At 35.6% G+C, this 12,187-nt stretch overlaps 1 protein-coding gene across 1 annotated transcript in view; it reads right to left on the bottom strand.

Annotated features, from left to right (window-relative positions):
* Nucleotides 1-12,187, bottom strand: part of LOC150084829 (uncharacterized) — a 97,781-nt gene that overhangs the window by 70,296 nt on the left and 15,298 nt on the right. Inside the window, exon 2 of the mRNA XM_090376365.1 lies at nucleotides 11,170-11,280. Within this exon, the coding sequence (XP_090232491.1) occupies nucleotides 11,170-11,280 (111 nt within the window). The remainder of the gene's footprint in view (nucleotides 1-11,169; nucleotides 11,281-12,187) is intronic.

Below are 12,187 nucleotides of genomic sequence, written 5' to 3'. Positions count from 1 at the left end.
CGAACTAACACATGGTTCAATAAACAAAGCTGAAAGCTCTGATTTTCTCTTGAAAATAGGCTTTCGCAAATTACACTGTTAAGCAGCTAAACTGAAACATAATAAAATTCAGTTATAAAGGAACATCTACAACACAAACAGTCTCTATGTTTATTCAAGCACTGAAGCAAATGCCTAAGTAAAATTTTAGGCTTGCTGTCGACTATAATTTATTTCACTATCAGACACCAATCTGCTTTTAAGCCACTCCCCAACTAACGCAATACTCGACTTATGGAAATTCGACTTTACGTAAGTTTCTGCAGGCCGGTGCAAACTTAAAAAAATCGTGGCAACGTATTTTGCATCCCATATGAATAAATGGAGGTATTGTGAAGATATCGTAATGTGAACCCAATAACGGTTTTTTTTGTATTTTGGTAATTTGCTCCAAGACCTCAGAAGTTGAAATTTTCACTATATAACTAAGCTATTTATCTCTCTAAAAGGCCATTTTTATAATGGAAACTGCACTACACTTTCATTGTTATCATATGTTCCGTTATAAGAATCAATTTTGAAAGTCTTTGTGATTTTTTTTAAACCACATTTCTGGAGGTCACTACCATAAAACAAAAACAATTTCACGTTCCAGTTTGATTTTTCTGTTAGTGCAATCTATTATAAATGGGTAGGAAACTCTTATCTTATTGCATTTAGGGGTAAAGGGAAGGATTTTTGCTTTCTACAGTGGTCTCAGAGATTTTTTAGGTTCTATACAATGGGACCAACTGATGATGTTAACAACAGCAAATTCTAAATGGGAAGCATTCAAGAAAGTGATCTTGAATGCTACTAGGCTTTTTGTTCCAACTAAGAAATATTACTCTAGATTTCAAGCCCAAATAGATGTAAGATGAACTAACGACACTCATGACAGAAGAAAAACGCATGGGTATTCACATAAATTGTCAGGAGACACAGAAGTCTATGGTAGGTACAAGCTAGTCTGTAATCAAGTCACAAAGGAGGTTAGGCAAGCAAAGTCAGATTATGAAAAACCTTTAATAAATTATGCAAAGAAAAATAGCAAAGACTTCTTTACTTATATAAACTCTAAAAGGATTGGTCCACTTGATATCAATGGTTTGACTGTACATCATTCCACATAGCTGCTGAACTAAATGAGTATTTTGCATCTACATTCACACGAGTAGAGGGCCAGATGTTTATCACTCTGATGGGGAGTTGAATGATTCTGTAATAACTGAGAGCAAAGTGGAGGAGAAATTGTTAGAGTTAAACATATGAAAGGCACCTGGGTGCACGGGATATCTATCCAATTATATTAAAGGAGACAGCAAAGGAAGTAAGCAAACCCTTAGCCATAATTATGAGAGCATCCTTGGACTCAGGGGAACTCCCCATGGACTGGAGATATGCAAATGTATCTCTAATTCACAAAGGGAGGGATCAAAGAGTGCCAAGCAATTACAGACCTGTTAGTTTGACTTCTGTTCCAGGGAAAATAATGGAGTCACTGGTTAAAGAAGCATTGCAGGATCATTTAGACAAGACTGCAGCAATAATTCAGACAGAGCATGGGTTTGACAAGGAGAAGTCTTGTCTAACCAATTTGATTGGATACTATGATGTGATCACAAAGGAACTGGATGCAAAAAATAATTTTGATATCATATACTTGGATTTCAGGAAAGCTTATCTGTTGCACATGGAAGACTACTGTACAAATTGGAGCAGTATGGCATTAAGGGCAAGTTGCTACAATGGATAAAAGGATGGTTGAGTGGGAGAAGACAGAGTGGTGGTCAATGGGTACTAATGTTATTATTGGTGTCCCTCAGGGTTCGGTGTTGGGCCCATTGTTGTTTTGTGTATTTATCAATGATATTGAGAAGGTACAGGTCGACTGTCACTAATCCGACTGCATTGGGATCTGTGGGGTGCCAGATTAGTGAGTTTGTAGGATCATCGGTGGTTATTTTAGCACAAAGAGTTTACCCAACAGCTAACCACCTCATCCTACCTTTAACACGATGACTGCTAAGCTAGTTGAAGAAATAAATTCCCCAAGGTCCAAAAAATATTTAGCAAATAATTTGATTAGTAATTTTAAAATAAAATAAATATTGTAATGTCAGTGTTGTTGTTTTGTTAAAAAAAATATATATATATATATTGATGTCGCAAGTGATTGGACTGGTTTGGAAGAGAGAGCAAGAATTAAAGAAGACAATTCAGAAGAACACTGCCCACGGAAGTATCTATAAAAAAAAGGCAGAAACCAGAAAGAGAATGTCCATGAGACAGAGTGGAGAGACAATGAACTTCGACAGGACTGAAATAAACTATCTTTGCTCCACTGGGCAATTAACTGGAGTTCAGCATTTAAGGAATTGGTAGTGGATATCTGAGAAGTTGAAACTGCTTATGCATGGTAAGGTTTCTCAAACTGGACCACTGAAATGTCAATGGCCAGTTTGAAACATGTAATTTGAGTTTCACCAAATTTTTCCACTGAATTTGTCCACAGAACATTATATCACCAGTGAAATGACACTGATAGAATCCATAATGGCAATCACTGACTGGATGGATGGATGGATGGATGGAAGGCTTCTAGATAATTTCCGAGTTCTTGGTTACCCTTACTTTTGAAACAGTAGAAGTAAAGGAAATGAGACGATAATTGGATGGGAAGGATGTCACCCTTTTTCAGGAACTGGCTGGATATTAGCAAATTTCAAAGCAAAAAGGGAAAACACCTGTGGAATAAGAAAGTGAAAAAGGCAACACAGAACAGGAGAAAGCTCTGTAGCACAGGTTTTGAGAACAAGCAGAGAAATAACCATTAGGACCTGGAACTTTCTTGGTATCAAGACTGTTCAAAAATTCTTCTGATCCTTTTGACAGAAAATAACAGAGGACATGAATGGAGTGTGCTGAGAATGGTAAGAGATGGTTTAACAAGATCGTCCACACAAGAATTAGAAGAAAAGATAGGGATGCTAGCAGGTCAGCTTTATCCGTGGCTGAAGTGGCAATAGAACCATTTGGTTTTAACACAAGTGGGAACAGAGATGGGCAAAATTTACAGCCAACAGCTTTGGCAAGAATGCTAGGCTACCATCTGGACAAGAATCAAGTTTCTACTCTTAGCCTGTTCGAAACCTAGTTTCGACTGATTAATAACTGCTTTACAATTTTGCAAGCTGTGAAGTAGGCAGAAAATAAACCTGGAGATTTTGAGGCAAACTGACTGCAAATGCATCATTCTTATCTTGACTAGCCTTAGCACATTAGAAAACCAAGGGTTTAGATAAAGGATGTGATTTTAAGGTGGAGTTTGAAATAAAGGATTTCATCCCTACAAAAATAATTTCACTTACATTATATGAGCAAATGGTGACATGAGGATATTTTAAAGAGTAATCCGACCAAGAAATCTCACAAATCATTTTCGGCATGCTTGTAATGCCAAACACCATGTTGAGATTGGCCACAAGAGAAATGCTCCAATGGAGAAGAGACCACCACCAAGTTGTGATCGGAGGTGCTCAAAGAACTACTCATCTTGACTGTGTATAGTTAGGATTTTTTTTTTTTTTTTTATTTCCTCAAAAACAATCAGACGTTGGCTGTGTGGTTAGGATTGCCTTGTATTGCGGTAGGTAAATGAATGATTGATGCAAGGTCATTAGTAATTTGAAAACACTAATCATATCAACCAGATGGGTGCATGTGACTAGAAGATGAAAGCCAGCTGGAGTTTGTGAACATTAAAATCGCCAAGGAAAATTATGTCCCTGCCAGTAAAGTTTGACTGGAGAAAGACAAGTTTCAAAGAAAGGAAGTTAGAGTTTGAAGTGGTAGATGGCTCTCATCAACCGGTGCAATACCACCACTTTGCTTATTGAAGGCTTGAAGTGTTTAGTCTTTAGAGCAAAGTTTCCAGCATCACCCCCCACCCACCCCCAATACTTCTTCAACCCACGCACAGTACTAAGTACTATACGTTTTGATACCTTTCATGCTTGGGGTTTTCATAAAAAAAAATTAGCGGAGTTGGGAGAATGATAGAGGTAACAAATGAGTTTGACAATGTAGTAGAGAGATTTTATGCCAGAAGATTGAAAAGAGGAGATTCCAAATTATTAAATCTCTGATAGGGAATATCAAGCAGATATGCAAAAGTTTCACCTTCAAAGTGAAAAGAATCATACAACAAATAATTAACACAACTGAGATAAGAAGGGCTTGAATCAACCAATAATTGAGATTCTGTCAGAAAATGTATGTGGAGTTTGGCAAACTGTAAACAGAAAAGGACATCACTGAAACCATGCAGATTAGCATTAGTAGAGGCATTTGATGCAAGAAAGCAAGCTTATGCAGCATCAGCCAAAAAAAAAAAAAACCACTTCCACTTCACCCCTCTGTTCGTTCAAAATACCTGTCCAGCTGAGCCTTAAACTTATTTAGGCTATCAACTTCCACGACAAGGGACGGAAGTCTGTTCCACCAACCAACCAACCCACCCACCCACCCACTGGCTAAACGCAAATTTCTGCACGTCTATCCTACATCTGTCTTTCCTCAATTTGAATTTATGCCCTCTCAGGTGATTATTCTGAGCGAGAGGAAGAATCCCATCAGCATTGAGCATGCTCAAACCATTCAAGGCTTTATACCACCTCTATCAGATTTACCTCACTGGTGCCTAGTCTCCAGACACTGTAATTTGCAAAACTTAAGCCTTTCTTCGTAAGAGCAACCCTTTGTTCCATTCACTAATCTTGTTGCCCTTCTCTGTACTCTTTCCAGCAGCTCTACATCCTTCTTGAAATGAGGCCTCCAGACCTGTATACAGTACTCTAGGTGTGGCCTGACCATTGCCTTATACAAGGGAATAATCACCTCCTTATCCCTGCTAGAAAAATTCCTATATATCATTGACAATACACCATGAGCTACTCTTGCAACCTGTCTGCACTGCTCAGAGAACTTCATATCTGCCTGCACAACCACCCCCAGGTCCCTTTCATTCTCTACCACTGTCAGTGTAGTACCACAGAGTTGATACGTTGCTCTGGGGTTGCTGTTTCCCATGTGTAGTACTTTACATTTGTCAATGTTAAACTTCATTTGCCACCTCTCAGCCCATCTGCTCAACCTTTCCAGATCCTGTTGCAGCAGCATAGTGTCAGTAGTGTCCTTGACAACCCTGCCTACCTTTGTATCGTCTGAAAACTTCGACATTAAGCTTGATATACCATCATCAATATCATTTATAAATACAGAAAACAATAATGGACCCAACACTGAGCCCTGAAGGAATCCACTAATAACATTAGTCCACGACAAACAGTGTCCATTGATTGCCACTCTGTCTTCTCCCCCTCAGCCACCCCTTTATCCACAGCAGCAATTTGTCTCCAATGTCACACTGCTCCAATTTGTGCAGCAGTCTTCCATGTGCAACAGTATCAAAAGCCTTTCTAAGATCCAAGTATATAATATCAAAGTTATTCCCTGCATCCAGTTCCTTTGTGACTGCATCATAGTATCCAATCAAATTGGCCAGGCAAGACTTTCCCTTAACAAAACCATGCTGTGTCCGAGCTATAGCCGAAGTCTTGTCTAAATGATCCTGCAGTGCTTCTTTAACTAGTGCCTCCATTAATTTTCCTGGTACAGAAGTTAAACTCACAGGTCTATAATTACTTGTGTCAGCCTTTGATCCTCCTTTGTGAATTGGGATGAAATTTGCACATCTCCAGTCTGTGGGTACCTCCCCTGAGTCCAAGGAAGCTCTCATAATCTCTCAGATACGTGAGATGTATTTGGGAGATTTAGTTCTTTTTGCAGATAAGTTTGTTCTATTAGTTTGATTGTTCGTGATGTATTCAATAATAAGAAAATGCGGCTGGATACTTTGAGACATCAACTACCTAGTATTAACTGGCAACACAGGGGAGTGGAATTTCTCTTCATGGTGTGGAGGCCACACCCCGACCGCTGCTTACGTTGGTTTGTATCTGGGTGATCACTTCCATTATACAATGTTCCAATGGGGTATACATAGGATTACACAGTTCCACCACTGTGAAGTAGAGGAGTTGGCTATCACACAATGATCAGATTCTGCTCAAATTCAGTACACTTCTTGCGTGTGAACTGAATATCAGTTCCATCAGTATTTTAGACAACCAGGTACGTATAGCTTGTCGAACCTGAGAGAATGTCTATGATAACCTCAAGGACCAAATACGAATCAGAAAAATCCGAACCGTAAAAATGTGGTTTTCGGTTTATAAAATGATATAATATGTATATTATATCAAATATGCTTAATTTGTTTTCTATTTAATTATTAATTTGTAATCTCAGATTCTGCATCATCACACCCCACCTAGTGTGAAAGTGCACTAACTGCATAAAGAAAATTCTGAAAATAATTGTTCGTTTGGCAAATGATTAAATGGTCAAGGCTTTCATTAAAATTGCAATTTATTATAATTTAAAATTAAATAAGGAAACCAGGTCTGAAATATCTATATATAAAATATTAAGTTGATATTTAATTGGTTAGTGTATTTGTAATATGTCATCGTAACCTAAAAAATAAAACAATGCAAGTATTCACAATTTTTTTTATATTATTTATCAATAAATACTGTCTAATTTAATTTAATTAGACAGTATTTACTAACTTAATTCTGTACACAGTAACCAATCTTATTTATGAAATTAAAAATTATAAAAACACTTCTTTTTCTCCAGAAAATGTCAATAAAAGGGTGTTTGGAAGTATTTCAATAAATTAAGAGCAAAATCAAAAGCCAAATGCATAATTTGCGAGGATAACTACTAATTCTAAAGGATCCACAGATACAATGCTGAATAACCTACGAAGCATTCGGAACATCAATGCAAAAAAAAAAAAAAAAAAAGTTACAGAAATTCCAGAACCTTTAGCAATCAAAAAACTAAATGAATATTTCCAGCAAGATACAATGAGAACTGTCATTGCAAAAATGGCATGCATTCAGTTTATCAATAAGAGCTATAACAAGATTCATATGTATTCACCAATCAATAGCTGACAGGTTTCCTAATCAACATTTTCCAAAAAATAAAAGTGATGTAATGAATATCATATATAAAGAATGAGACAAAAAATTAAATCACAGAAACATTCAGGCATTACATTAGATGAATGGACAAGTTTGAGATATCACTGGTATCTGAACATATAAGTAGGGCAGAACTGTAATTTGGGGAGTACAATATGTATAGAAATGATAGACAGGGTAGAAAGGGAGGAGGGGTTATGCTGTTAGTTAAGAAATACAAATTCTGTGAAAGTGCATCCAACTGATGTGGGCGGATAGTGCAATGTTGAATCAGTTTGGCGTAACATAAGCACTGGGAAAGGGAAAATGAGAGTAGGAGTGTGTTATAGGCCTAATGACTCTGATGAGTACAACGAACAATTACGAAGAGAAATAGAGTGGGCCAGTAAATCAGAATGTCTTGTAATGGGGGATTTTAACTTTCCAGATATTGACTGGAACCTGTGGGTTGGTTGCTTGCATGCTAGCAACACTTTTGGGGATTTATTGGACGATTGTTTTCTGCAGCTGCATGTTCGAGAGACAACCAGAGAGAGGGTAATACTCTTGATCTGGTTATCAGCAGTGATCAGTGTACTGATGTGGGATTTAATTAAAGATGTATCTACCATCAAGGGTAAAGAAAAGGGTTTTTGTTTTCGGAAAGGTGACTACAGTGGCCTCAGACAGTTTTTAAATTCTATGCAGTGCAACTGATGACATTAAAAACAGCAAATTCTAAATGGGAAGCTACTAGGCTTTTCATATCAACTAAGAAATACTGTTCAAGGATTAAGCCTAAATGGATGAGAGAAAAAATACATGGGATGCATATAAATTATCAGGTGACACAGAATCCTATGGCAGATATAAGCTAGTCCATAATCAAGTCACAAAGGAGGTTAGGCAAGCAAAGGCAGATTACAAGAAACCTTTGGCAAAGGATGCAAAGAAAAACAACAGACTTCTTTACTTATGTAAACTCTAGAAAAATGGGGATAAATCAGATTGGTCCACTTGATGTTGGTGGTTCAACTGTTGATGATCCTGCTCAGAAAGCTGACAACTGAGTGAGTATTTTGCATCTACATTCACACATTAAGAATTCTGTAAGGAAGGGGAGGACAGAAGTTTACTAAACTGATGGATAGTTCTGCTTGCTGAGATTAAGAACCTGAGGGGACAGATTCAAATTGAGGAAAGACAGTTGTAGAATAGATGTGCAGAAGTCTGCCTTTAGCCAGTGGGTAGTTGATTGCTGGAACAGACTTCCATCTGTTGTTGTAGAAGTTTGATAGTTTAAATAAATTTAAGGCTGAACTAGACAAACATTTGGAGTGACTGGATGGGTGAAATGAGAAGTTTTTTTTTTTTTGGCTGAGGCTATATAAAGTTTGCTTTCTTGCATCATATGCCTCAAACTAATGCTAACATCAACATTCATGGAGAAATTGACTTATGTTTTAATCTTGGTTTAGTTTGTGTTGTAGGAACTTGTTCCACAAATGAACGAATTCTTATATATCATTAGTTTTGGATTGAGCTTTAAAAATAATATAGTTGGAATAACACATGATGGGCTCCAAATTATGTAAAAATATGGACAAGAATGCCAGCTGGACCTCAAATAGGTATATATTACAGTATTCATCTGGCTGCTTGTGATACATTTTATAAAAAGCAAAACTATCCAAATTTAACGCAGTACGGAAGAGATAAGTAACGAAGACAAAGATTATTAGGATAAGTGTGATGAAGAGGTTTTTGGTAATCTTGATTACACTGAAGTTGACAGCAATTTAAAAGTTCATAAATTTAAATATGGTAAGAAAAATCAAATTCTTTCCAGCATCACCTGTTAAAAGCAGTTGCCTTTAAAATAAAGTTCATTTTAAGAAATGAAATTGAGGATGCATTAGAGGTCAAAACAAGATGGTCAATCGAGCCAATATTAGATAAATTTATGATGTTTTAAAAACTCATGTACTCGACACTTCAAAAGAATTAAATGCATTTTGAAAATATTATCAAATCTAAAAACCCCCTTTGTGTGCATGCTGTTGAAGCTTAGTTGCAATGATATATTTTTGCTGCTCAAGGTGTTATAAATTTTTTTGAAAAAAAAAAATGACACAAATTGGATCTGATAAGAGCAGAAAATTGTTTCATAACTTTAAAACTTAATTGAAAGATCATGAAAATAAAATTTGATTCAATTGCTGTGTTTATTTCATCCTAAAAATATTCCATAAAAAGCAATTTTATCACTGGTTTCTAAGCTTTTAAGTCAACTTTATCAAGACTTGGGATTGAAAAATGAGCCAAATTTGAATGAAGAACCTGAGCTTTCTTTAAAAGAGAATGAAGCAATCAATGCATCAATGAGTGGTCTGAAAAAGCCAAACACAGAAAATCAAATGATGAATAGGAATTTGTAGTGTTTAAAAAACTAGTGACTTAACAAAGCTCTCTCTATAAGGTCAACGTCTATATATGTTGAAAGAACAGTTTTATTAAGCACCTATTTCTGTACAAAAATTTGCTTTTGTTTATTTGATAAATCACTCAATTCTTTAGTGGTCCTGAAACTCAAGAACTGAATTTAAACTATCAAAACCTTTATTCATTATTACCCATTTTCCCGATTTTATTGTTATTGTTTAAAAAAAAAAAAAAAAAACATTTTCTGGAAGTCTTTTTTTTTTTTAAAACCCTAGTGATATTTAGTTTTAATTAAGCAGCCTGTAGTTTTAATTAAGGAAACTGTAGTTTACTCTTATTTGGGTTTTTGAAAAGTTTATTTAGTCAAAAGTTTGAAGAAGTTGCAAAATTGCATGCACTAAATTTTTCTATACACCAGAAAACATTTATAAAAGGTTATTCGTTAATCTTTAAAAGTTGTGTGCGATTTATTGAAACTGAGTTTAAAGCTGAAACTCAGCATTTCACACTTATGATGTGGGAACCCCTTTTCCGTCACTGGAGAACAGTTGCAATGATAAACAAATCGAACACGTTCACTTCTTCCTCAAATATGTAGCTTCGGATTTTTAATCTACTTGGAGAGGAAACCACTCCACTTTTAGAACTATTTCTTCCAATTTGACAGAAGAAAATAGATATTTTTGTCAAGAAACTTCCATAAGGGGCTGATTAATTCAGTCATGGTGAGAAGAAAACTCAAAAATATCTTGCCTTTTTCGATCCAGATTGACTCAACCCCAGTTCAAAAAGGTCACTGGATAAGTCAGCAACAAAAGTGTCAAGGAGTGCAATTGTTTCCAAGGTACCTGTTACGTTGGGAAAAAAAAAAAATGTTCTATGAAAATGACTTGCTCTATTCTGTTAGTGTCATCAAGAAATTGCCTTTCAGTTGCAAAGGACAATAATGGAACAATGTTATAGTAAGTGTGATTGAAATAGGTAAGCGTTACCTAACAAGAACATATCTGCTGGTTACCTGATATTTCTAGGACATTGGTAGCTTTTAAAAATTGTACAACTTGATAAAGATATTCCTAGACAGTTCTGAGAATAACTTCACACATCAAAGCAAATAGATGGGAAATTATATCAAAGTGGCCAATGAGCCACCAGTGGAAAGTCAATTTGCTGACAGATCCAGGAAGCAATTACATATAAGCAAACTGCTAGCACAAACTGAATTTCCATTACTTTCATGATTACAGAAAATAGAGATGTTCAATTAATTTAACAAAAAAAAAAAAAAAAAAAAAAACACCCCCTTAATTGACCTGAAACAACACAATGCATATAACTATTTAACTTATCTCTTTTGTACTAGCTGCGAGCAGGCCTGCACATGATATTCCATAATACAACCGATTTATATCATCACAATGTGCAAATCTATCTATATATATGTAAACAATACCAAAGTTAACAAATCTTTCAGAATTCACAATCAGAATCTTTGTACTGCAGGCAAAACTTAAAGGTGGGAGGGAGAAATATTACTAATCAGCTTTCTTCCATTCATGAACACAAGAGCATATCTAATGTCAAATTCCCAATTGTAATTTCCATTACTTACAAGATCTGGTTCCTTGAATAAATATGTAAAGCTGAACAAAATGTTCTCAAACAGGCTAGGTGAGATTTCCAGCATTCAATCTTTCGGATCTTGATAGATGCATGGTACAAACTGAGTTGGAAGAAGAATTTCTATGAAGTGACATATCAAGAAAACTGAATATTTAAGTAAATTCAGATATACTGAATATTTGAGTTACACACATACAAACAAAAAAAATTTCAGGTTACACAATGCACTTCTTAACCTTTACATACTTGCAAAATTTTCTCTGAGAGAGAAACACCTTTGTAATCTGATTCTAAACATAGCACGATATACTATGTGAAAGGCATTACTCGGGATGAATACACTTATTTAAAAATTAGGCACCTAACTCCATGTTTTTTATTTTTTATGGTTTGAGTCCCTACAGCCTACTGAAATTTCACGAGTCAAGTGTCTAATTTTTAAATTTTTTTTAACAGCATATGATATAATAGTACAAATACTAGTTATGTTTGCTATATAATTTAAGGGAATTAACTGGCTAAAAATGTTGCCTACTGTCTGAAATATTCTATCTCATTCCAATTCTGCTAACAGTCAAGTCTTCAATACATATATCAGTAGATAAGACTGTTGTAAAAAAATTTCCCTTCAGATGCCTCAAAGTTAAACATTATTTGTCTTAAAATGATTAATTCTTCTTCTTACCCCTCCCTTCATAATACTAAAAATACTACTTTTCAGTTTAGTGTGAATTTTATTACTGCTACTAGCACACTAAATACTGCATTTTTTTTATATAATGCACTTCTACTAGGCCAGCTTGAATATTAATTTTGATAATAAAATACTGTTTATACTCCGGCACGACAACCAAGTCAGTAGAGTTTACAATAAATCGTCAATACAAATATTTATCGTATTTAGTAGTCACGGGCTTGAACCCCGGTCCACTCAAGGAACGCGTGCTATGCACTCTCGCTCCTGACCACTCGGCTACGTCAGGCCTATCAATAATTCTTATGCTCAG

Source organism: Mastigoproctus giganteus, chromosome 6, assembly GCF_048544385.1.
Source record: "Mastigoproctus giganteus isolate SK-2022 chromosome 6, ASM4854438v1, whole genome shotgun sequence".
Taxonomy (NCBI): Eukaryota; Metazoa; Arthropoda; class Arachnida; order Uropygi; family Thelyphonidae; genus Mastigoproctus; species Mastigoproctus giganteus.
Note: the sequence above shows the minus strand (reverse complement) of the source record. Positions and strands in the feature narration are given on the sequence as shown.